Raw genomic sequence first — 27,206 nt, 5'->3', positions numbered from 1 at the left:
ACTCAGAACTTAATGCCAGAAAATAAACTGAAATATAAATAAATTGTCTTTCCAGAAAGGGAAGGTCTTAGGAGAAGAATTTGAATCAACAATGAAAGCGGAATTTCAATTATCCATAGAGTTTATTAAATATAGCGTCTCATTTACAAATGTTTTGCTATCCTTTCAGACTTCCCCCAGCAAAGGTAGTCCACGGTAAATAATGAGTTCCCAGTAATTACGCCTGTAACAGAAGTAAATTCTGTTTTTATTATGTAAATAAAAATAAAATGAAAAAGCTAAAACACCTTGTTTAGGTTCTTCCACTCGGGTAGTGATCTCCTTTTGATAAGTCAGTGTGCAGCAAATCAGGATGGGTAGGATTTTGGTGGGACATACACACTAATCTATCATCTCAGGCAGGTCAGACATCATACTTCATAACTTCTACGGCCAGATTCTCATTTTCAGTTACTGTTTGCATTCATTTCTTCTCTGCACTCATGTCTCTCCCCTGATTGAAGAAATAAGAAAGGTTTATATATTAGGTGCCATTTTGCCATCAACATTAATATCTGCTATACAAAGAAGAGGGTTCTGTTTACATACACTTGTATAATGTGCTATGAGGAATCTCTGCTCCAGTGTTACCTACACTTTAGTCATTATTAGCATTAACAGGTAATGACTCAAACCATACTCAGTCAAGAGATATTTCTCAATAATGTAATCTTTGTTTCAAGTCTCCCAACTACCCTTACTGGGGTGGAATTCAAATAGTTCAAAAGCTTATATTCTCTCCCTTTAGTTTTTGACCTGAAGAGAATTAGTCACTCTGATTTTCATTTTAATTCAGAGATTAAGGAAAATATAACAATTGCTAACAACTGCTAAGTGCTTACGAAATGACTATAACTGTTTTAAGAGCTTTACACAAATTATCTCAATCCTTAATATAACTCTAAGAAGTAATGCGTTATTATTATTCTCCTTGTATAGATGAAGAAAGTGAGACCCAGAAGAGTCACTCATTCAATTGAACCATTTCAACAACCAGATCTGGCCTCTATTCCTGTTGTTGCAGACGTATGTGTATTTTAATTAATTAATTAATTATGTCGTGCTGCAAATGGTTACTGACAGCCTACTGTGTCTGAAACAGTCAAGGCATTAGGGAGTCAGTAGCAAAAAAGACTAACCCTGCTCCAATGAGCTTACAATCTTGAGAATGGGGAGGGGAAACAAATAATAAACAAACTTATGTCAATAAGTACTAAGTATAACAAAGAAGAATGAATGGAGGAAAGTAAAAAATGGGATAGGGAGGTATCATTTTACATCTGCTGGTCAGAGAAAGTGTCCCAGATATGATACCATTTTAATTAATCCACTCAACCTAAAACCCAAGAAATGTGGAGAATATTTCAGTTATGTAACAGGTATTATACCCAGCTGAAATACCAAACACATGACTAAGCCTGTCCACCCACTGCCTCTCTCCTATCACAGTCTTTTATAGGCTTCTCTTTGGTCGCTAGGCCCTTTCCCTCCCTTTTGTAGTAGTTTGCTTCTTCCATTCTTTTTCTGACTCCTCATTTTCTCTCACCTTTCTCTTTTCCCCATGCTCCTCCTCCTTCTTTCCTAAAAAAAATAGCTATAATTTGGCTGTGATATTGTTTTGTATTTATGAAATACAGCTTAACATTCACTGTTAAAACTTTTAAACAAAACTCTAAAGCATAACTCCTTTAGTTTTCTACAATTCCTGTTCCCTGTGCATGATGGCAAATTTCATGGTTTATGAAAGGAAGAGCCACTCAAATGCTGCTTTTCATGTAAAGGAGCCTTTTCTTCTATTTAGCACTAAATGCCCATGCCACCAACATGAAACTTTCCCCAAACTTTTCCCAAAGTTGAACTCTACCTCTCCTAAGTCTTCTTTTCCTGCAGCTAGGGTTTGGAGGGAAGTTGGGAGTATGAATCGAGAAGACTGCTGAAGTTGTTCATCTGAATAAAGTACAAAAATTAGTCTTCCAAAAGAAATCTCCTTATAATTTCTGGGTTCACAGTTGATCTAAGTATGCAGAAATATGTGACAGGAGAATCATAAAAAGCAAATAGTTGTAGAACTCAAGTTACAGTCGATAGATATCTAATTCAAAATTGTAAAAATATAGTTTTTCTTATGACTTTGTTCAGAATTAACCTTATCCAAGGGGGTATGGCCTTTGCCCTTTGATGGAATGTGATCTGTAGGCCCTTGGAATGTCCTGCATGATAAGAATTATCTTTGTTTACCAGGAGGCATTGAGCTACACTGGATAGTGTAATAGGATCATTTATGTTGGGTGCTTTGGGCCATGCCATATCTGTACTAGATCCAGAGGAACTGGATACTAAAGATCCAGTCTGGACACCAAGGCTTGGGTGAGTTTCCCTAGTTGGCCATACATATTGTGTTGTCACACATTGTTGCAGGAAGGTGTTAACACTCCATGACTCCACTGGGAAAGGGTTACCGGAAGCTCTGAGTTTGGAACCGTCCTAGATTCTGCTCCATGTGTCTCCTCCCTTTGCTGATTTTGCTTTGTGTTCTTTTGCTATAATAAACCCTAACCTTGAGTATAATCGCTTTTAGTGAATTCTGTGGGTCCTTCTAATCAATTATCTAATCTGAGAGTAGTTTTGGAGAGACCTCTGAACCCTGAAGTTGGTGTCAGATGTGTGAGTGCAGCCTTATGGACTGTTCTTAGCTCTGCGCTATGTCAAAATGGTATTATTATTATTTTTATATGCAGTTTTTATGTTTTTAATATTTATTTGGTTATACCAGGTCTTAGTTGCAGCAGGTGGGCTTCTTAGTTGTGACTTGCTGGCTCCTTAGTTGCGGCATGCATGTGGGACCTAGTTCCCTGACCAGAGATCGAACCCAGTCCCCCTGCATTGGAAGCGTGGAGTCTTATCCACTGCGCCACCAGGGAAGCCCCACAATGGTATTAATATTACTATATTTTTTTATCACTCAAATATTGGGATGATTTTTTTTGCCTTAATTTAATGAATTTGGTAGTTCCCACATGAGCCTAAGTCTATTCACCTAACTGCAGACTTCCAAAGAGTGATAAACACTTGTTTGGGCCTTAGTGAAAGATAAAGGGAAATGAAAGCAGTTAACTGTAAGCTTCCTTGACGATCTTACAAAACTGAGGGCTCCTGGAAGTCAAGGACAACCTTATTTCTCTTTGTATCTCCAGTGCCCATGCCAGTGACTAGCCCAGACACATTCAATGACTATCTCTTAAATAAATTGATTTATAAATAAATATGCTAACTACTGCATGGCACAATTTGCTAGGACATTTTGACACACATCAAGAGTCTCCTTATAGGGCTTCCCTGGTGGTGCAGTGGTTGACTGTCCGCCTGCCGATGCAGGGGACGCGGGTTCGTGCCCCGGTCCGGGAGGATCCCACATGACGCGGAGTGGCTAGGTCCGTGAGCCATGGCCGCTGGGCCTACGCGTCCGGAGCCTGTGCTCCGCAACTGGAGAGGCCGCAACGGTGAGAGGCCCGTGTACCACACACACACAAAAAAAGAATCTCCTTATAAACCTTCATAACTGAATTCTTCACTTTAGTTTCTTCTTTTATGGAGTTTCTGCTAACTCTTAATCTGTTACCTTACACTTGAAACATTGTATTTTTTTACTCATCATCAATCTTCACTCCTATATTTTAAATAAATTTTTATGTTACCTTTAATTTCTTGTCAATTTTAAATTTCATTACCATTTTCTTTATTATTATTTTCTCCTATTTTCTTTTTTATTTTAATTTATTTATTTTTGGCTGTGTTGGGTCTTCCTTGCCGTGCACGGGCTTCTCATTGCGGTGGCTTCTCCCACTGCGGAGCACCAGCTCTAAGCGAGCGGGCTTCAGCAGTTGTGGCTTGCGGGCTGTAGAGCACATACTCAGCAGTTGTGGCGCATGGGCCTAGTTGCTCCTTGGCATGTGGGATCTTCCCGGACCAGGGCTCGAACCCGTGTCCCCTGAACCAGCAGGCAGACTCCCAACCATTGCACCACCAGGGAAGCTCTATTTTCTCCTATTTTCATATACCACAGTATTTTCTGAAATTTTAATTTTTTACTGTATTTATTTTCTTCTTTAATTTGTTTTCTTTTTCAAAAAGACCAAACGTATTAGTTTGTTGGACATTCCAAAACAATCGTGCACCAGAGATTTGCTTTCCTGATTGCAGTTTAGGATTTCTCAGATGAATTAATTCAATTCATTCAATATTTTAAAAAGTACCTGCTGCGCTTCCCTGGTGGCGCAGTGGTTGAGAGACTGCCTGCCGATGCAAGGTACATGGGTTCGTGCCCCGGTCCGCGAGGATCCCACATGATGCGGAGCGGCTGGGCCCGTGAGCCATGGCCGCTGAGCCTGCGCGTCCGGAGCCTGTGCTCCGCAACGGGAGAGGCCACAACAGTGAGAGGCCCGCGTAACGCAAAAAAAAAAAAAAAAAAAAACCTGCCATGTGCTGAGATAATGTTTTATTTAACTGCAGAGGCCGCTATTTTGTCCTTTACAATCTCAGAGAAAAGTCCATCAGGACATCATGTGGGAGTTTTATTGACTTTGTCTCTGTGGATAGTGGTCTATTACAGTCTAGGTTGCTGGAATTCCTAAAAATCTACCAAGTATAAAGGTATTAAGTTCAGGTGATTTTACAACTTATTTCTATCTAATCTTTAAAGCACAAATACTTTTTACATTCAAGTATTTAAAGCATAAAAAGAATGACGTGGTGGTTTTAAAATATGTCCGCAAATTTTTAAAATATCCTTACCTCAAAAGTGGATTCTAATTCCCCTTCTGAATATATGCTAGGTTTAAGTGACTTGCTTCTAAAGAATAGAAAGTGGCAGAAGCGTCAGTGTATGATGTTCGAAACTAGGTCGCAGAAGGCATTCCTGGCACTCTCTTTCTCTATATAATTTCTCTTTCTGTGGGATAACAGCTAACGTGTTTTGAAGCGTCATTTAGCCCTCCAGAGAGGTCCATGTGGCAAGGAGCTGAGTTCCTCCTGCCACCAGCCACCAGGAACTTGTCTGGCATCCAACATGGCATTCAAGCCATCTTGGAAGGGAATCCTCCAGCTACAGTCTGGAGCCTATGCTCCAGATGACTGCAGCCTATGCTTACATCTTGACTTCAACCTCCTGAGAGACCCTGAGTCATAACCACCCAGCTAAGTCACTTCTGGATTCCTGATCACAGAAACTGAATGAGATAATAAATGTCCATTGATTTAAGCTGCTCAGTTTGGGGATAATTTATTATAAAGCAGTAAATAATAAAGGAGAGCCCTACAGTGAAGTTTATGAAGCTACCATAACCTTAAGGACAAAATCTGATGAAGGTAAACCCAAAAGAGAAAATCATAGAATGATTTTATATATGAATAGTAGAGATTTTAAAAATCCACGTAAAATATTAAAATTTATCCAGCCATTATTTAAGATAATAATACAACATGACCAAATAAGATTTGTCCTAGGACTGGAAGCATGGATTAACATTAGAAAATCTGCATGTACTTTACTGCAAAAGGTTAAAGGAGTAAAAGGACATTATTTCATCAGATGACAAAACTTCATAAATCATTCCTAATAAAAACTCTTAAAAAAGAATTAAAAGGAAACTACATTAGCACAATAAAGACTACTCTCTCACACACACACGTGCTCACACACACAGGTATTATTATAAATAACGAACTACCAAAGCTATTTCCATGAAAAGGAGAAAAAAGATGGTGACATCTAATAGCATGTCTAATATGAAATAGTTTGTGATTTTAGTTAACACAATAACAAGATAAAAGATTAAGAGAAATTGTTATTGGAAAGAATATCAAAGATTTTTTATTTGCTAACGACAGTATTATATGCAATGAAAATCAAGATAGCCCATTAAATATGGATTAGCATTGACAGAATTTTTAGCTAGATACAAAATGCATATAAATAATCACTCACTCAAGTCCTCTCCCCCCACGAATTTCAAACAGTGCTTTGGTCTGATGCCACGTGTCCACACAGATTAGAAGGCACAACCCTATGAAAATCAGCATTATATTTGTTGTAAGAATGTATATGGCTTAGTCTAGTGTCACACAGTAACCCTTTCTGTTGTATCATTTTTCACTACATTTATTTTTCATTGTATGAGTAATCCATCAATTCTAAAAAACTGTCAGCCATGATCATTTGAATCTCACATCTGCATCATTTTCTGCGTGTCCTGCTACTATGATTAGATGCATGCCAGACAATTTTACTAGTAATTCCAGATCTCTTAAACTCACTTTTACATTCGTCTCTTTTCATTTTGGATAATTCCTTGTGTTCTGGTTATATAATTCATGAAAATTCTTCAGCTGGGTCCAATTGGCTATTAAAATCATCCAGTAAGCTTTTAATTTCAGTTCTGTTATAATTTTATATGTATATATATAACTTGTTATATATATAATTTTATATGTATTATATAAATTTATGTTTATATTATATTTATATATTATATATAATTATATATATAATTAATTATAGAATAGTAACATTTGTTTCTATAGAAAACAAATAGAAATTCTAGAAATAAATGTATATATATTTCTAGAATTTCTATTTGTTTTTTTCAAATCTATGTGATCATTCTTTGTATTCTCTTAATCCCGCACATATATATTTTTTTAAGATATTAAAGTTAGGCACTTGAAGTCTGTATCTGTTAATTTGTGCTTTTGCTTTCATTGTCTGTTGCTTTTGGTCATGGTGCCTTATTTCATGGTGTGTCTGGTTAATTTCGGTTGTGAAGCTGCTCATTCATTTTCTTGGATATTTATCTGTGAAGATTTATTGAGGCCTAAAGTGAAGCTTATGCTTCCAGAGAGGATTTGTATTTGCTTTTACCAGGTGCTCAGGGGCACCAGACCAGTTTGGGATATCCCTAAATTAAATTCTCAGCCTGGGTGTTTTGAATCCTTGTGGTATTAAAGCTGAAACAACTAAGTGTGAAGTCTGGCTTGTAGTCCGAATTCTCAGCAGTGGAATCTACTCAGCACCAACGTTCAGGGCAGACTGTTTGCCATCATCTATGGTGAGTGTGTTTGTGTGTTTATTTCTAGTTCATTTTGGTCTGGTGTCTTCAGCTTCACTGGGAAAGAGTTCTTATCATGCTCCCCACCATGGCCAGGCGTCACATAACACCCTAAAAAACAAAGCGCAAGTTTGGGTGAAGTCGGCTGTGGTGCTTGGGGTTTCACGTGGGCCAAGCCCCTGGAACCGAGAGTTCCTTCGTTTTGTGGTGGCTCTTCCTTGCTTTTATAAATTAAAAAATATATTATTCTGGATTTTAATCGTTCATCCAAGTACCCAGCTTGCCATATTATGGAAAAATCTATCCCCATAATCCATGAATCCCTGTTTCTTTGGGAGATCGTGAGAACCCTAGAGTTTCTAAATTCATTCCTCCCTCAGCCAACAATACCCTCCACCTAAATTTTCCATCTCAACCAGCACTTCATTCCCAGCCCAGCCTCATCTACCTGGCAATTTTCTTGGTGACCTCTGACCATTGATTCCTCTCCTCCCAGCCACTTCCTCCCAGCCCCTCTGGACCTCTTTTCAGAGATTTAGCTTCCCGACAGAATCTATTCCTCAGCAGTGAAAACCTTTACCCCTATCCTACCGGCCAGAAAAGGCTTTCCTTCTCATTCTACTTCCTCTCCGTCCTTGACGCTCTGGGACATCCGGTAAAGCGGAGAGGGTGCTGAAAAGGGGGCCTCAGACCTCAATCAGGCGCCTTAACTGATTGAGTACTGTGCTTCCCTCTTGTGACCCAGAGGACTTTAAAGCTGAATGCTGCCCCCAAAGGACTATAAATTAAATATGACTTTCTGGGAAAGAAGATACAGTAGCTGACAGGGTTTGAAGGCTTCCCTTTCCCTTTCCTCGGTGCCTAGGCTCCTCCTCTCCCTCCCCCACCCGCTGCTCAGAGCTTCAAGCAGAAACTGCACCAATTACAAAGCAAGAAAACCAGAAAAACCTGTGTAACATTTCAGTGAAAACTCCCATTTCCTTCAGCATTTTTTCCAGAAATACATGTCTATATGTTTTTTTTTTTAAAAAAAGGAAAGAAATGGAAAAGCTCCGAGCAGAATGAAGTCAGAGCATGCGCCTTCGTGCTCTGGGTAAGGGGTCATCGCCAAATTCCGGATCAACCTTAGGATCAACTTGGAGACCTACACACGAAGAGGAAAGCTGCACACTTGAAATGGCATTTTCAGTGCAAATTGGTATCTGGTTATGTGGTATCATGGCTCTATGAAAGTGTACTTGCCCATTGTGAGCGCGCAATTAACAGCACATATTGTTATTTTCTAAGTTCCTCATAAGTATTTTCTACGCGGCTGTATTAGTTAAAGAACAGTAGTGAAGCTTTAAATTTGGCAGGAGACATCCGGAAATAGCCTTTGGAATGAAAGGATTACAACTCATCTGCTGAAAGCATGCGTGGCTCTTAAAAGAGCCTTTGGGGTTAGGTGTAAAGACGCTTACTTGGCAAGTTTACTTGGAGCTGGTGTACTTGGTGACAGCCTTGGTGCCCTCAGACACGGCGTGCTTGGCCAGCTCCCCGGGCAGCAGCAGGCGCACGGCCGTCTGGATCTCTCTGGAAGTGATGGTCGAGCGCTTATTATAATGCGCCAGGCGCGACGCCTCGCCCGCAATGCGCTCGAAGATGTCGTTGACGAACGAGTTCATGATGCCCATAGCCTTGGACGAGATGCCGGTGTCCGGGTGGACCTGCTTCAGCACCTTGTACACGTACACGGAGTAACTCTCCTTGCGACTGCGCTTGCGCTTCTTGCCATCCTTCTTCTGCGCCTTGGTCACCGCCTTCTTGGAGCCCTTCTTCGGGGCCGGAGCGGACTTGGTGGGTTCAGGCATTGTAGCGTTAAAAATTCGAACACTAACGCTAACACCTGGGAAAAGAGTCGCCCCCGCTGAGGCCACATTTACTTATAGATGCGGTATTCAAATTAGGTTAGTAAGATTTCGCTCATGATTGGATTAATTTTATTGTGGCGTCACAAACAGGAATGTAAATGATACTAGCAGGTCTACCTTTTCATTGGCTGTTTAGTTAGTGTGCTTTGACCCAATCAGACGGGTCTAGACTAGACTACCCATAGCTAGTACAAATAGCCTTTTGAAGCACCTGCACTGTGTATTTCACAGCAAGCAGATGAAAGGAAATGACAACACGCTAGCTTTAAGTTAGTAACTGAAAGCAACTTCTCTGTTCCTTTGGATAACTTCGTGCATTGGTTCGGGCCCTGCAACTAGTCACCGTGTTAATGTCCAGCTGGAGCTGGTGGACAAGCTCGTAAACGCATTACCCCGCGCCCTGGGCAGCTAACCAATAAGTAGCCACTACCTGCACGTAACGTGCTGGGCTGGGTCACCCTCTTAAAAGTTCACAATTCTTAACCTCTTCGTCCTCTATCAGAAGTCCTGATAATTTTTGTTACTTATTAACCATGATGCTTAAAATACTTGCGAGTATTTTTCCCGCAAACTTGCCAGTTTTGCCTGTCGGCATGCCCTTCTTAAGCAAAGAAAATGCAAGTGGCTCATTAAATGATAAACCATCTTTCGTGCAATGGGGTAAACATTTAAATTTCACTTTAGTGGTCTCCAGACACCTACAGAACGTAGTGCCTGATACAGTGGGGGGAGACTTCCTGCACGTGAGTTTGTGCTCTCCCTTACCGCGCCCTTTGGGGCGAAGTGGGGACTTTCAACCAGCGGTCTCCACTCTCCGCACACTGGAGCCTAAAACAAGCTTACGCTCAGGCCTGTTCCCTGGTCAGTCTAACCGCACTCTTACCAGTTTCCTAAAGGGACTGTCACATTGTAACAGCCGAGGCCATCACGACCCACCCCAGGGAGGGCCGCCCCTCACTTGCAGCCTTTCACTCCTAACCACGCCCCCTTAAAACGTGCCAACAGCTCTTTTCCTGATATCTTTGGGTGGCTCTGAAAAGAGCCTTTGGGTTGTGTCGAGCTTCTAAGCCTTAGGCCAAAGCAACTTCCTATTTCTTCTTGGCTGCCGCCTTCTTTGGCTTGGCTGCCTTAGGTTTGGCGGTCTTTGGTTTAGCCGCCTTGGGCTTCACCGCCTTAGCTTTCGCTGGGCTCTTGGGCGCCTTCTTCGGTTTGGCTGCTTTCGCTTTTTTCGGACTCTTTGCTTTTTTGGCTCCTGCAGCCGCGGCAGGCTTCTTCGCCTTCTTTGGGGTCTTCTTGGCGCTCTTCTTGGGGGTGGCTGCCCCCGTCGCCTTCTTGGGCTTCTTAGCCCCTCCTGCGGGCTTCTTGGGCTTGGCCGCGCCCGCCTTCTTGGCTTTGGGCTTAGCCTCTCCGGTAGCCGCCTTCCTGTTCAGCTTGAAAGAACCCGAGGCGCCGGTGCCCTTGGTCTGTACCAGAGTGCCCTTGCTCACCAAGCTCTTGAGACCCAGCTTGATCCGACTGTTATTCTTCTCTACGTCGTAGCCCGCGGCCGCCAGCGCCTTCTTGAGCGCAGCCAGAGACACGCCGCTGCGCTCCTTGGAGGCGGCGACAGCCTTGGTGATGAGCTCGGACACCGGGGGCCCAGACGCTTTGCGCTTTGCGGCACCTGCAGCCTTACGGGCCTTCTTTTTCACCGGCGTCTTCTCGGCAGGGGCCGGTGCAGCAGGCGCGGCGGGCGCAGTCTCGGACATGTTGAAGGCGATTGTTGGGAAACCAATTCGAGCCGGAAGCACAGGCACTGGCCGGGACTCGGGCCGCGCCGCTGCGCCCGCCCGTTTATATAGGGCGGAGCTGCGCCGTGATTGGTGCGCTGTCCAGCCCGCCTCGCTGGCAGCCTCAGAGTGTCCTCTCGGATCCCGAGTTGTGTTTGTTACACCTCAAAAAATGCCAAAAATATCAAAATTCTCTGCACTGAATTGCCCGATTTTTCCCAGAAAATGATCCCCGAAGTCTCAGGCTTCACTCAGGTCTCAAATTATGAGGAAAGCACAAAACCTTATGCCAAAACCCAGCAATATTTCCCGCCGTGCTTGTCAAATTTCAACTCAGAGAAACAAAACTTTCTATTTTCTTCGTAAATTATAAACCGATCTTTAACTGTGGAGTTTTCTGACCTCTCAAATATGATTCTCCAAGTGGTTAGGTTCTTATAGGTCCAAAAAGCATGGAACTGGCATTAGGATTTTTATTACAAATCTGCACTTAAGTGAGGGAAGTAACACAGGCTCCTCTGAGAGTCCTGTCTATTGAGCCGAGGGCATTTGAGTTCATCAAACTGGTTTAGTTTAATGCTAAACAAATTATTGCCCATATGAGGTTAAATGTTGGACCCCTGGGACATCGACGTATGCAGCCATGGTTTTATTTCTTTCTGTTGCGTCTGGGTTTTTAAACAATTCCTTAGGATAATTCTTTTCCTGTCTGCTCCCAGGGGTTGGGGGAGGGGCGGTTGCTTCTCCTCCTCTGGACAACTGCTCCAGGAGTTTAGATACCTTGAATTCAGGATATTTGGGAAGGAAAGGGAGTCCAAAACACAGGATACACAGATGGAAAAGGATTAATTTTCAAATAACACGCAGATGTTTTCTATGAAGTCACTGGAAGCGGAGGCGCACTTGGAAGAATTTGTTTGCAGTCTTGGTGAGTTCTTTTGGCATATGCTTCAGGATCAAATAGAAATATACTCTTTAGAGTTGGAATTCAAGCGTTGATCATAAGGGGAACTAAATGGAAACTGTAGATTATAACATATCTATTCCCTTTACCGGAGAAACCCAGACCCTGTTATCACTGAATAACTGATGAATGACTAGTCCACACAGCAAATATGGCTTCACTCATGAAGATTATGGTCCTATGCTTCCTGGAGCTCCATCAAAAAGAAAATAAGTTCCGTGTAGGATCGAATGACAAGTTCAGATTTCCAGCTCGGAAGCAGAGCTTTGAGGGACCATCCACGTTAAGTTTTTGTCCTCTGAAGACACCCTTTGCAAGGTCTTTGAAAAAGTGGTTTTATTTAGGTAGTACATATTGGCAATCACCAACGTGTACACGTTGGCAATGAAAACCCAACTAAAGGAATTATTCCTGGAAAATGATCTGGACGGAATTGTCTTTAAAAACTGCAAGCCAGGGGCTTCCCTGGTGGCGCAGTGGCTGAGAGTCCTTCTGCCGATGCAGCGGACGCGGGTTCGTGCCCCGGTCCGGGAAGATCCCACATGCCGCAGAGCGGCTGGGCCCATGAGCCATGGCCGCTGAGCCTGCGCGTCCGGAGCCTGTGCTCCGCAACTGGGGAGGCCGCGGCAGTGAGAGGCCCGCGTACCGCAAAACAAACAAACAAACAAAAAAAAAAAAAAAAAAAAAAAAAAACTGCAAGCCAGGTACTTGAAAGACTTGAAATTTTGGCCAGTGCTATAAGGTGATAGGATACAATTCTGTGGGTGTAGCTGGTTGTAACATGGCATTTGACATCACATTAATTTTTAGTTCCATTCCCCCAATTTTCTCCACACACAACAGACTCTACTACTGAAATAAAAGAATACAGATCTTTGATTCAACATGAATGAAATGTCTCAAAAGAGTCTTGTTTAAATTAATGCTGAATCTGGTATAAAAGACATATAAATTATCAATATTTTTTAAAGCCTTAATATGTAAACATTTTCAATGTAATTTGTGCATGCTAGTGAAAAATAAATATGCGCTTTGTTATATATTAAAATAAAAAGGGAGGGGATTAGGCTCCAAAACAGACCACTTGATGGTTACTACAGAAATTGATTTTATGGGCACTTTAATCCCAGGGCAGTGGGGTTATGCTCATTTGCAATGACAAACAAAACCACTCCCCTACGTAGTTGAAATTTGCAGAGCACACTGGAATTTTCTCTCAAATACCTCACTTTTTTCTATGTATTCCTAACGACTTCTGATTTGGAGGTACTTAAATTCTTCAAATTCTGGGATCTTTTAACTCATCTATGCTCATCTCCTATGTTGCAGTGTGTTTTCTATAAATAAAACTATTTGACAGACTTAAAGAAGACGTAGAGGATATGCCACTGTTACATCAAGCATTTATTTGAAATAGAAGTAACACCAAAGGCTCTATTTTCCTATTGATCTGTCAGTTATATCAGAACTACCTAGGGTGTTTGTGTGTGTGTGTGTGTATATGTGTGTGTTGTACCTGTGCTTTAAATATAGATTCCAAAGTCTTGCCGCAGATAATTCTGAATTCTCCCAAGAAGACTGCTGGTAAGAGGTGCATCCAGGATTCCAGCTCACATCTGTTTGACTTCAAAGCATTTGCTCAGTGTTTTTCAGGCTGCAGGTCTGAACAATCATTAAAGGTTGCAAAATCAATTTTGTAGCACAAGGCCAAAATGTTTCCTTTTTAATGAACTAGAATAGAATACAAAGTATCAGAGCCCAAAGCAGGTAGTTTCAGTTTTCTGCATAGCTTTTTGATGGTGTGCTGGGTGCCACCGTGTAAAATGTATTTTTTACAGTACAATCTCATATGGCCAGAGTGGGAGGAGTCTTCCTCATGCATTTCTTGAACTTTTATAGCCATGAAGTATTCTCAAGTGTGTTAATCGCTAATGATCTACAAAAAGTAATTTCCTATTATTGGCGTTTTTAAGCCTCTAAGAAACCCCAAGTCATAAAAAATGGGGAGCACTCTGCAAACATTTCCATTTTGAACACGGTAGCAACTGTGCTAAGAGTAATGATGAGATTTGTGGAAAAGCTGAAAGGAAAGTGAGGGTTATACTTAGTTCCTTTTACTCCAAAATTCTGGGCTCCAGAATCAAGTGCTTGATTCTGGACTTTTCTATTTCAGTAGAAAAGTCAAGACAGAGTTTGGGGAAGAGGCGCTTTTTTGCTAAACAAATTAGCCCTTCTCCAGCTTCCTCATAGCAGGCGTGTTGTATGATCGCAGCTATGGTGACGCTATGAAGACCACCTGTAGATCTCTGTCTGTTGGGACAGCCTCCCCTTTGTAGGCTCTTTTAAGAGGCACTCTATCTTGGCTTTTGGTGTAGAGCATTTCTGGAAAACTTCTTAAAATGGGCTATATATTATTTCAGAAATTGTTATTATTTTTATTTAATTCAACAAATAAAGCTGGGGCATGGTGCATACTCAAGGTTATTAATTGCAGCACTCTTTGGAACTGTAAAATATTGGAGCAAACTTTAATATCCATGTATAAAAGCGATTGAATAAACTAGAACACATATGTACAATTGGGTAATATATAGCTACAAAAATGAATGAGGAAGATCTCTATGAGTTATTAAGGAATGAATTCCAGGATAGATGGTTAAGTGAAAAAGCCAAGTGCAGAAGAGTATCTATATTATGATACCCTCTGTAAGAGAAAGATGAAGATATAAGAAAATACATTTTTTTTCTCATTTGTGCAAAAGATACACAGGAAGAATAAACCAAAAATGAAAGGGATTTGTTATCTGTGGGGGTGGGGATTAGAAAGGAATGGAAAGAAGGAAGGAATGGGAACAGAGTTGCAGGGATGAGAAGGGAGTGACAGTTTTCTGAGTATGTCTTTTTGTATAACTCTGACTCTTAAAACTATAGTAATGCTTCATATACCAGCAAAATAGTCACACTATTAAAAGCAGTAGAGATGGGGGAACTCAGAATGGAATACAAGCACTAACAAATTAACCAAACTATATTAAGTTACAGTTATTACATAATAACACTAAAGGGATTGGGGAAGATAAAAATTAACTTAAGTAACTGTAGAAAACAGTATCTTGATTGGATACTATAAGGCTAAAGACAAAAGCAACTACACATAAAGGTTGTAATCTAATAAAAGTGTTTTTCTCAGGGTTATGGGTTAACAATTCTGAAACTACTTATGTGTTTAGAATCGAACAAAGAAGTAAACACGGTGTAGAAAATGAGATCCAGTGTTCTCACTAGTGCAAAAAGAAGTATTTGGCTAAAATGAAACTTGTGCTGGATTAGAATCAGAAGTATTAATATAAACTCATATTTTAAAATACATCTCCAGTTTAATAGATATAGACACCTAGAAGTGTGTGTATGTGATTGGGTTAACATACAAATATACTTCCTTGCTCTGTCAGCGGAGCGGACCTAAAAGCAGTGACACCCTAGTAGCAATTAGCACACCTGGAAGACAATCTTTGGTTTTTAAGCATCATTCTCTAATCAAAGGAACCAGGACCACCTGGAGAAGTGAGTGGCTCCAAGGCTGGAGCAGGGATAATACAGGGTGAGCCTGGAATATCTTGTGGTGCCAGAAAAGGAAGATGCTTAAAATAAAATGAAAATTTGTTGAAACACCATGCAAGCCACTCTCAAGGAGCTACTAATTGCTAAAGCTGGTACCATTTGAGCAACAAAATAAAAATAGATAATACTGGATTTTAACTCATAGATAAAATATATACCCGTAAATAAATACATACATACATAAGGAAAATGGACAACTTTTCCTCGTTGCAGATGAAATCCACAGGTGGATACTAAAATCACTGAGTGAAATTTGAAGGACAATCAGGATTTGCATAGTCTCAAAGTATCTTCCCCAAGATATCTATCTACTACAAAGAGAAAGGTAATGAATTTACAGTGGAGAAACCCAGACACCACCTTAACTAAGTGAGCAGGGTAAACCCCACAAATAGTAAGACATATCAACATCATGAACTCCTTGTATTGAGAAGGATACTTCATCGTTTTTGTGCTATTTCCTGGCAAAAGGCATAAACTCATTCCAGGGATGAGAAAACATCAGACAAATTACACCCAAGGAACATTTAAAAAAATAACTGATCAATACTCCAAAAATGTGAAGGCCATGAAAGGAAAGACAGACTAAGGAATTGTTACAGACTGGAGGAGACTAAGGAAAAGCATTAAGTAAAATCAATGTGCGATCCTGAATAAGATCCTGGAAAAGAAAAAGGACTTGGTGGAAAAGTTTGTGAAATTTGAATAAAGTCTAAAGTTTAGTTAACATGGGGGTGGGGATGGGGTGGGTGGGTGGTGGTGGGATGAACTGGGAGATTGGGATTGACATATATACACTAATATGTATAAGATAGATAACTAATAAGACCCTGCTGTATAAAAAAATTGAATTAAATTTTTAAAAAAATTTATTTAGTTATGACTGTGTTGGGTCTTCGTTTCTTTGCGAGGGCTTTCTCTAGTTGTGGCAAGCGGAGGCCACTCTTCATTGCGATGCGCGGGCCTCTCACTATCACGGCCTCTCTTGTTGCGGAGCACAGGCTCCAGACGCGCAGGCTCAGTAATTGTGGCTCATGGGCCCAGTCGCTCCGCGGCATGTGGGATCTTCCCAGACCAGGGCACGAACCTGTATCCCCTGCGTTGGCAGGCAGACTCAACCACTGCGCCACCAGGGAAGCCTCTTGAATTAAATTTTAAAAAAGAATTGAAAAATAAATAAAGTTTAGTTAACAATATTGCACCAACGTCCATTTCTTGTTCTCCATAAGTGTACAATGGTTATGTAAGACATTAACATTAGGGGAAGCCAGTTGAGGGATATAAAGAAACTTTTTGTACTGTTTTTGCAACTTTCTTGTAAATATAAAATTAGTTCAAAATAAAAAGTTTCCTAAAAAAAAAGTTTCTCTTCATATCTCACCGTGTTATACCACTTTTCATAGAAGGGGGAAATACACCTAAATGTGACGTAGGTTTGCCAAAGTGGCCGAAATGTAGGTGATTTTTATTCTTGTGTCCAAACTTTAATAGTTTTCAAAGCTTCTACCGTAAGCACAATTACTTTATTATTAGTAAACAACATGTTTCTCTTTAAAATATGATGAAGCTTATTAAAAAAATATATGGGTGCTGAGTTTCTCAGACATTCAGGTACTATCTGTCTCCTCTTTCTGCTCTTTATCTGGACTTTCACAGAAATTATATACGTGTTTTTTCATTTACAGATTCATCATTTATCTGTGTATCCATAAACAATGCCTTAGTTTGGCCTGATTTTGTTATGTATATGTGGAAAATCACAATGTATTTAATCTTTCATGTCTTGTTTTTTTTCCCCTGAACAAGATCCATCCCTCTGTATTATACTGGTGCGGAGAGCTCTAGTTTGGTGATTTGCACTGCAGTTTAATATTTCTTTTATACATGTGGCCCAATGTATTTACTTATCTAGTCTACCGGTCCTGGACATTCTCGTGGTTATATAATATGGCAAATTTAGCTTCTCAAAAATGGTGGCAACTATTTCTCCTGACCCACATTCCCTTCTCCAATGTGTCTTGTCACTCCCGCATCAAGTCTAATTCTGGTCCCCTTGAATCTGAGTGACCTTGTGACAGCTTGCACCAATAGAATGTGAAGGAAGGGAGGCTGTGTGACCTCCACCGCTAGGTCTTAAAAAGCAATGGTGCTTCTGCCTGATTTGCTGGAACACTTAGGCTTCTGTTTCTGAACTATCTATCTCATGAGAATTTCGGTAGTTCTGAGACCACGTTGTGAGAAAGTCAAGCTGCCTGTGGAGACCACGTTTGGGCACTCTGGTTAGTCATAGCAGTTTTTGAACCATCCTAATACAAGGACCAGCAATGTGAGGGAAGGAGTCTCCAGCTGATTCCAGCTTCCAGTGGTCAAGTCTTTTCAGGTGAAGTCCCAAACATCCTGGCAAAGAGACAAACCAACTCCACTCTGCTCTATCAGAAATCCTGATTTGAAGAATCTATGGGTATAATAAAATAGTTGTTTTAAGCCACTAAGTGTTGGGTGCTTTGTAGCCTAAACAGTAATGGTTTCAGTTTATTTTCAAATGATCATTAGCTGGCCAGTTATTTATTTTTTTAAGAACTCTTTTTGACTGTAACCTACACTAGGAAACACATTTTACATCATACGCTCACACTCACGTGCACTCATGCTTGCCCTTACTGAAACAAAATTTTGAGGAAGTAATAGATCTTCCTTTTCAATGCAATTTGCTCTGCTATTTCTTCTTCTCATCTCTTCCCTCTCCTCTTTTCTCTTTAATTTCAGTAGAGAAATCTATTGATTTCTTAGCACAACCAAATAAATTGATTTAATAAATAATAGTCTTCATCAGCAGATTGAAGGTATAGTTTAAGAGGTGATCTTAATCTCTTTATCTTTATATCTTGCAGAGTATGTATATATTTTGATATCTTATGTATTTTGCACTATACACAAGCTCATGCACATTTTACGCTCCAAACTCAGAGTTAAATTGTTCACTGGCCTAAGTCTAAATAAATCAATAAAACCGAAACAAAAAAATATGAAAAGAGTGAATCTAATAAATGATTCTAAACTTAATTTGGATGTTGAAGTATATGGAAACTCCAAGAACCCATTATTGTTTCAAAATGAAAGCCTGAGAGAGGTTAGTGATTTGTCCCCTGGGCTGTCAGGAAGGGAATCCTGTGGCATCTGGAAGGAGGAAGGGTCCTTGCAGAAGGTGCAGGTGGCGAGTAGTTTAGATCTGGGGTTGGGATGGAGGATTGGGTATCCTTTCTTGGCCCAGAAGAGCTTAAGAATATAAAACATAAGTGTCTACATATATACTCTTAAGAGTCAAAACACAGATCCCTTAATTCTGGCAAGAGCTTGAGAAGTATTCTCTTCTGTCTAGTAAGTGGACCCTGTGAGAAAGAATGACTTCAGAGATATTAACTACCTTTCCATTAACCTTAATATTGAACTCATAATCATTTTCTGAATCAATCTCTTCAACATCAATTTATTCAAAGATGTTGCTGGTGTCTTCAAAAGAGATGCTTCAATGAACAAGAATAGATTGCATTTGAGCCTGTGTATATTTTCTCTGTTCTTGACTTTTCTCTCTTTGTCTATCCTACTTCCTATTATTCCCTCAGCATCCCTTTACATTTCCCTCTCTGTTCCCCCTAAATTATATGAATTTGCTGGTTTGTAAATGTAAGTTCCATCCACTTACACAATATTGTTAATTCATACCTGGCAGTGGCAGTTTGGCATAGTTATCCATTGCTGTGTAACAAATTATCCCAGAATTTAGCGGCTTACAATAGTAATGAGCATTTATTATCTCACACAGTTTCCATGGGTCAGGAATTTGGGGGTGACTTAACTGGGTGGTTTTGACTTGGGATCTCTGATAAGATTGCAGTCAAGATGTTACTCTGGCTGCAGTCATCTGAAAACTTGACTGAGAATAGAAGATCCAATCCCAGATGTCTCATATGGCTCACATGGCTGGCAAGTCAGTGTTGGCTATTGGCAGAAAGCCTCAGTTCCTTGGCATGTGTACCTGTTCATCGGGCTGCTTGAGAGCTCACTCCATCACAGCTGGCTTCCCCAAGAATGAGTGATCCAAGAGAGCGCAAAACAGGAGTCACAATATCCTTTATGACATAACTTCAGAAATCACAATATTCTATTAGTTCCATAGATCAGTCCTATTTAGTTTGGGAGTCTGCACATGTGCGTGCATGTCAGAGGATGAGAATTACCAGGGCCATGTTGGAGTCTGGCTATCACAGTTCTGGAGATGAACAGCTCTATTTCAGATCCCAATCCTATCACTTACCAGGTTTGCAACTTTAAGAAATTTACTAAACTCTATTTCTCAAGTTTCTCATGTCTAAAGTTTGAATGAGGATAGTGAGGTAGATTTCACTTTTACTCCCAATTTTTTGCTGCCCTTTTTGGGAGAATTATACATCCCTGCCCACTAATATCGATTTATGACATGCCTACCTATGTGAGGAGTACACTTCCACTCCAACTTGATATCAGTCCCTGCCATGGGAGTTGCTTTGGTAGATCAAATGTGAGTAGAAGTGAGGTGTACTCACTTTCCAGCAGAATCGTTAGGAGCAATGAGATCTTTTCATGTCATGTTCCTTTAGTCTGGGTCCCTCCATGAAGAAAATGTGGAGCAGAACCACAACCGATCTATAAAAAAATGCAATGTGAGCCTGAAATAACCCTTGCCATTGTCATCCACTTAGATTTTGGGGGGTTTTGTTATATAATTTAGCAAAATCTAATGGATACAGCTATTATTTACTCACTAGGAGTATGCTGAGATTTGATAAAATATTTTTGAAGTGCTTATAATACTGAGACATAGTAAACAACCCTGCATATTACATATTATCGATTACCTATTACTATGATTATACAAACCTAAATTCACATGAAATGAGTTAATAAGCAATGCCATTAATTAATTTATAATAAGAGATGCACTTGATATTGAAAATAAGTATCAGAGGTGTACATACTTTCTGGTCAGGAGACCAAGATACAGATTAGAGGATGCTTTTTGAGCATATAGTTCGAATAAGAGATATTTTTATCAAGAAGTGGTCACCCAATCAATCAGCTCCACCACCCTGAGGACACCTGTGTACAGTGTTTTGTTTTGTTGAAAAGACACTCTGAACAAGTTACCATTCTACAAACTCTTCTTTTTCTAGGTGATCACCAACCTCCCTTTTCTCACAGTTGCTCTTATATGAATTCTCCAGACTTACAGTAACCATGATACTCCAATATAATTTATATCAGTTACAGTACAAATACAGTCAGTTACAATTTAGAATATTGCAATATATTTATAAAGTTTACCATAGAGTAAATACAATAGGCCAGTAAATACAATATGTTCTAAGCACTTTTCAAATACTTACTCACTTAATCCTTGTAATAACAAGGATTATTACAAGTCACTGGCACAATGGTGCTATCATTACACCATTTTCCAAAAGACAAAACTGCATCCAAAGATGTTAAGTAACTTGCCCAAGGACTTAAACTAAGAGAGCTTTCCTGTACTGTCTCTCCGCCTTGTAACAGTGACTAATTCTGCCATCCTTTATAAATTATTGTTATACCAAGTACAGTAAAATTTTATTCTCATGTTTTGAAACTTTATTTCTTTTTTTTTAAATAGATTTATTTAATTAATTTATTTATTTCGGCTGCGTTGGGTCTTCGTTGCTGCACACGGGCTTTCTCCAGTTGCGGCGAGCGGGGTCTCCTCTTCGTTGCGGTGCGCGGGCTTCTCATTGCGGTGGCTTCTCTTGTTGCAGAGCACGGACTCTAGGCCTGCGGGCTTCAGTAGTTGTGGCACGTGGGCTCAGTAGCTGTGGCTCGTGGACTCAGTAGTTGTGGCTCGCGGGGTCTAGAGTGCAGGCTCAGTAGTTGTGGAGCACGGGCTTAGTTGCTCCGTGACATGTGGGATCTTCCTGGACCAGGGCTCGTAACCCATGTTCCAGGCATTGGCAGGCGGATTCTTAACCACTGCACCACCATGGAAGCCCTGAAACTTTATTTCTAAGCACTATTCTTTGATTTGGGGTGGGGTAGAAAGCAGGGGCTGGAGTAGGAAATAGGAAGCAATTTGTAGGACAACATACTTAGTTTATGAAGTCGTAGTACAATCCTCATTAACTTCCCCCATAGTCTCCACCAGTGACGCCTCTCTTCTGTGACATGGACAACTTAGGCTTTTGGGTTTTTGTTTGTTTTCTTTTCTTCCCCTTCACCCCAACTTTGGTCTCATATAAAGTGCCTCCACCCACTTCCCAAAATATGGTTCCTAAACTTTCCCTGTGGAGAAATTCTGCAGCCCCTAATATTCAGGGATTTAAGAGACCACAGATGTCACACAGCCTCCCACTTTGTAAAATAGGAAACTTAAGCCCAGAGTGGTGAAGTTACATCCTGAATAAGCAATCACCCTCTGGACTTCCAGCAGCATGAGGACTAGGGCAGATATTTCACATCGCAAATGCTTTAGAAAACTTTTGCTGCAAACACTGCTCTGTACGTGAGTTGCTCAGGGAAGACCAATGTTTATCAGTTGGGTTCAGTCCCACTGTTTGTCAGTGTATTAAAAACTGCTCCAGGGATTTTATATAGGATGAATTTAATAGAGGTAATCAGTGAAACAGATCATGAAAGAGTTAAGAAACCAAAAGAGAGATGAGGAGTAACCAAAGATAAGCAGCAGCAAGAAGTTGCCACTTCTCCAAGAGCTAGGACAAAGGAAAAAGAAGTGCTGCTATCATTTAGGAGTTGGGGCCAGCCCCAACTGGAGATCCAGTCTCCAGTGAAGCTGGAGCAACACAGGCTGGTAAGACAGGAGTGGAGACCACCAAGAGACCAGCTATCTGGTGGGACTGGAGCCAAAGAGTGCCAGTGAGGCTGGAGAAACCCCAGGAAGCAAAGGCAGGAAGGGCAGAAATAACTTGGTCTCACCAACATGTTCCACTGGGGCCTCCCATTGGTCATATCTACTGGAAGCCAGAGAGCAAGGGAGCCTGGGAATTGTAGTTTCCAGTGACATACAGCAGCTTCAGAGAATAAACAGGCAAATGACCGAAACAATCAGAAATTCAAATATTTCTGCGAATCTGATGCCTGAGCATGAGTCCTTGTATCTGAACTCAACCAGAGGTACACTTCCATCTTTAAAGACGCGGGATCAAGAAGACAGTTTCACCTTCTTTTAATCAGGTTGTGATATATCCAGTGTGGTGGGGATCCTCTACAGAATCAAAACGATCCCTGACTCTGAGGGTTCATATCCCTAAGTTATCCCCTTTTCTTGAGTGTGTGCTGCACCTGGTGACTTGCTTCTAACAAAGAGAATATGTCGGGACTTCCCTGGTGGCGCAGTGGTTAAGACTCTGCCTGCCGATGCAGGGGACACGGGTTTGAGCCCTGCACCTGGAAGATCCCACGTGCCACGGAGCAGCTTGAGCCCGCGTGCTGCAACTAATGAAGCCCACGCACCTAGAGCCCGTGCTCCGGAACAAGATGAAGCCACTGCAATGAGAAGCCCGAGCACCACAAGGAAGAGTAGCCACCGCTGCCGCAACTAAAGAAAGCCCGCGCACAGCAACGAAGACCCAACGCAGCCAAAAATAATAAATAAAAAATTTAAAAAAGCACAGACTCTTAAAAAAAAAAAAGAGAGAGAATATGTCAAAAGCTATGGTGTGTCGTTTTTGAGATTAGTTTACAAAAGGTTGTAGCTTCTATCTTGGGCCCCCACTTGCACTCTCTCACTTGCTCATTTCCTCAGAAGAAAGTCAGTAAGCCACCGACATGACAAGAAACAAGGACTTGAGGACTTCAGTCTAACAAACAGCCCTTGAGGAACTGAGTCCCTCCAACAACCATGTGCACGGGTTTGGAAGCGGATCAGTCCCAAATTGAGCTTTGAGATGATGGCAGTCCTGGCCACATCCTAAATGCAGCCTTGTGAGAGACCCAGAGAACCCAGCTCAGCCACGCTCAGATCCTGAAGCTGCTAAGTTTGAGGATAATTTGTGATGCAGCAATAGATAACGGATACACCCAGAGATAAGCCAAAGACATACAAGGGGAAATAAAGGGAAGAGAGAGCATGGTTTTCAGTGTCTATTATGTACCAAGCACATTATCCCCACTTAATCTTTGCATCTATCCTCTGAGGTGGGTGATCATCATCGGTTCCATTTTCCAGACAAGGAAACTGAAGATGAAAAGGGAAAATAATTTGCTCAAGGTCGCATTGTAGGGTTGCAATTGTAGGGTTGCAAAGTAGGGTCTGATGGATGGCCATATCTGGGTTTTTATTTTCATTATTTCACATTGTTCCAGAACTCAAAACAACCAGCCTTCAAAGTTGCAGTCACTTCATTTGGATTGAGTACAAATAAAAAGAGTAAATTGTTTAAAGTCAAATGCCTTCTTGCTTTCTGAAAATTGTATACCCACTTCTTTCTCTCACAGAATATCATAACTCACCTAAAAATTTAAAAAAAAGGAGCAGGGCCTTATTTCTGCTCCTTTCTGCACTTAAAGATGGAAGTGTACCTCTGGTTGAGTGCAGATACAAGGTCTCATGCCCAGGCATCAGATTTGCAGAAATATTTGTTTGAATTTCTGATTGTTTCCCTCATTTGCCTGTTTACTCTCCGAAGCCGCTGTCACTGGAAACTACAATTCCCAGGCTCCCTTGCTCTCCGGCTTCCAGTAGATTTGACCAATGGGAGGCCCCGGTGGAACAGGTTGATGAGGCCAGGGTGTTTCTTAAAGACTAAAGTCCAGAGAACAATATAAAATTCGTGTAACAAATAACCAAATTAAAGCAAACAAAGCCTCCAAAGAGACAGGCAGTTTTTAGCTCTTTGGGCTGTTAGACCACTGGTTGCATTGTGTAATTAGATAATTACTTTTATGGTAATAGCAGCAAACAGCAACTCGCATTTGTCGAGGGTTCCCTTCGGATTGGGCGCTCTTCTGAGGTCTTTACCTGTATTACCTCATTTGCCTTCCCAATAACACTATGAAGCTGATTCCCTGTGTGTGTCTTATTCTCATCTGCACACTTCCCCCATCCGTCCTTTTTACCAGGTACATGACCTGGGCAAGTTAGGTCATCTCTCTGTGCCTTGGTCTCCCAATCTACAAAATGGGACAATAATAGCACCTACCTCATGACATTATGAAAATTAAATAAAATAAGTTAGTGCTTGAGTGAGCATTATAATCTAATGAAGTGAGGTAAGAACCACATTCCTCCCAATCCAACTCTAGTTTATTTATTTATTTATTTATTTATTTGCGGCATGTGGGCCTCTCACTGTTGTGGCCTCTCCCGTTGCGGAGCACAGGCTCCGGACGCGCAAGCTCAGTGGCCATGGCTCACGGGCACAGCCGCTCCGCGGCATGTGGTATCCTCCCGGACCGGGACGCGAACCCGCGTCCCCCACATCAGCAGGCGGACTCTCAACCACTGCACCACCAGGGAAGCCCCCAACTCTAGTTTAGATAGCAGTAAATTTGGATAACAAGGAATATTTGTCTGATTCTGAGGCACAGCTTCTGGGTCACAGGTGAGATCCGAGCGTCGTGGTTCTTACTGATGGAGCCAGAGGACCGTTCTGCGGCTCCATAACACAGATGCCGGGACCGGCACCGGAAGTCCGAGCTGAGCCCTTAGTTCCGGCGTGACTGGGTCCCACTGGGGCATCCGCGGAGTGCAGCGGTGGCAGAGTCTCCACGTATTTCAACACTGACCACCTAGTGTGAAAACAAGGTACTTTTAAAAAGTGCTCCTTAAAAAATAGCTGATGCTAAATGGAGAGGAAAGAGAGCGGGAAAACATTGGGCAAAAGAAAGGGTGGCGGGGGTGGGGGTGGGGTGGGGGAGGAATACAAAGGGATAAATAAGAAATTTCAGAAAGAGCTGTTGGTTTGTAGCGTTCATGAAGAACATTTGAGAAGATGAGACACAAGGTGATTAGAATAATGATTAGAAAGTTCGATCTCAGCCCATAATGAAAGCTGTTTATAGCCACTCCTTCCCACCGACTCCCTCTTCTAGAGGTCATTACCTCTTCCTAACGGGTCTTCGTACTTTGGGCTTCTGTCTGGTTGGCGGGCACAGTATCTGTTGTGTCTGCTGGAACTCGTGGGCAGAAGTCGGCAGATGCGCAGCGCCTGCTCTCCTGCAGCTCTGAGTCACGTGCCAGCGAAGGGGACACCCTGATGCACAGAGGGGCTGTGCTCCAGAAGGGGACCCAGTGCCTGTGCTGTTCCTTTTCATAGAGAAAACATGAGACCAGACTTGAATAGGAGAAGAAACCTTTTCTGTGTGGGTTTCAGCTGGGAGCACCAGCCTCCCAGCACCTGAGAACATTGGCTGATTCTCCCACAGGGAGAGAAGCAGCCATTGTTCCCAGTTCATTGCCAGGCAACCCAGAGGAAATCCCTGGGGTCACTGGTTAAACAGCCCTGCTTGTGTCCTAGCAGTGCCTTTGCTCATGGCATTCCTAGCCATGCTGTACTGACAGTCCACACTCCCAGCATCACTCTCCGCCAGACCTTGGCCACCCTCCCAGCAGGGATCTCTCCCCTCTGGGAGTAGGAGGAAGGCTAGGGAGGGTCTCACTGAGAAGGTGACATTTGAGCAAAAGCTTGAAGGAAGTGAGGGGTGAGGCAGGTGAGGATGTGTGAGAAGAGTGTGTCAGGGTTCCTCATAAAATTTGGAAAGTCGATATGAGAACCCAGCAGATGGGAAACAATGCAGAAGAATCCACAATAGGTGTGGATCATAGGACTGTGGGAATTAAATCAGCCCAGAGACATGGGGCTCATTTGGGAGGTGAGACAGAACACTTTTAGGTAGGAAAACAGCACAATAGCGTGAGCCAATGTGTGTGCACGAGAGAGAGACAGAGACAGAGTCATGAGAGGTATGAGAGTATCTTTATGGGGTAGAAACAAAGGACGTTTAAGGTAGTGGTGTGCTGGTACACGTTTAACAACTGATTTTCCAGGAAAACTCCCCAAATACTGATTTGTAGCCAGTTCTTGTTGTGTAAATACTGCCGCTATGGCCAATTCCAGGCTACCGATGTTACCCTGAACACGGAATAGAACGCAAGGAAGGTTCAAAATGACATGTAGATTTTCCAGTGGAGGCCTGAGAGGATGAAGACGGCGAGGGCAGAAATATAACTCTGTGGGCGACGTGCACAAGCCACTGATCTGTTCTGTGACCGCACGGAGACCAGCTGCTCAGGGCCCCAGTCTCTTCATCCACAGCCTGAAGGACTGAGCTAAAGGAAATCGAAGTTTCCTTCTGTGCTCTCCCCTTCCTTTATTCTTTCCTCCCAAAGAGCCACTGTATCTAGGGCCCCTTTCCTTAATGGCCTTCCACATATTTCTTTTCTCTGCCAAAGTTGCACAGGTACCCAGTGGGGGTGATTCTCCATATCCAGGGAGTCAAGCTGAGCCCCCAATGGAGTAGGCACAATTTGCAGCATCCCTGTCTTAGGCGTCTCTGCTCTTGGAAAGGTGGCTCAGCTGAGTTCGAAATGCCCACCCAGTCCACTGGGGCTGCTGCTTCTGCACCTGGAAGAGACCTGGTGGCAGGTGAGTGGGTGCGTCCACTGCCATTTCAACACCACATGTCTGCCAGGCCCACTCCTCTGGAAGCTTCCTCTGGCCATGGGGGAGTGGCTGCCCGAAGCAGGCAGTGATCTGGCTTATCACAACCTAAGTCACCT

General features: G+C 42.0%; 2 protein-coding genes across 2 annotated transcripts; both read right to left on the bottom strand.

Moving 5' to 3' along the window:
• Positions 1 to 103: 103 nt before the first annotated feature.
• LOC132432738 (histone H2B type 1-M) lies at positions 104 to 9,048 on the bottom strand. The gene is made up of 2 exons (XM_060023487.1): positions 8,603 to 9,048; positions 104 to 493 (listed from the first exon to the last, which is right to left on the bottom strand). Exon 1 carries the CDS (start codon positions 8,990 to 8,992, stop codon positions 8,612 to 8,614), a length of 381 nt encoding a protein of 126 aa, XP_059879470.1. The 5' UTR covers positions 8,993 to 9,048; the 3' UTR covers positions 104 to 493; positions 8,603 to 8,611.
• Positions 9,049 to 10,073: 1,025 nt separating this feature from the next.
• On the bottom strand, positions 10,074 to 10,848 carry LOC132432713 (histone H1.4). Its single transcript, XM_060023456.2, has one exon. It carries the CDS (start codon positions 10,798 to 10,800, stop codon positions 10,141 to 10,143), a length of 660 nt encoding a protein of 219 aa, XP_059879439.1. The 5' UTR covers positions 10,801 to 10,848; the 3' UTR covers positions 10,074 to 10,140.
• Positions 10,849 to 27,206: the final 16,358 nt, after the last annotated feature.

The sequence above is a fragment of the Delphinus delphis genome, chromosome 10, assembly GCF_949987515.2.
Source record: "Delphinus delphis chromosome 10, mDelDel1.2, whole genome shotgun sequence".
NCBI lineage: Eukaryota > Metazoa > Chordata > Mammalia > Artiodactyla > Delphinidae > Delphinus > Delphinus delphis.
The sequence above is the reverse complement of the archived record's forward strand: the minus strand, read 5'-3'. Positions and strand labels throughout refer to the sequence as shown.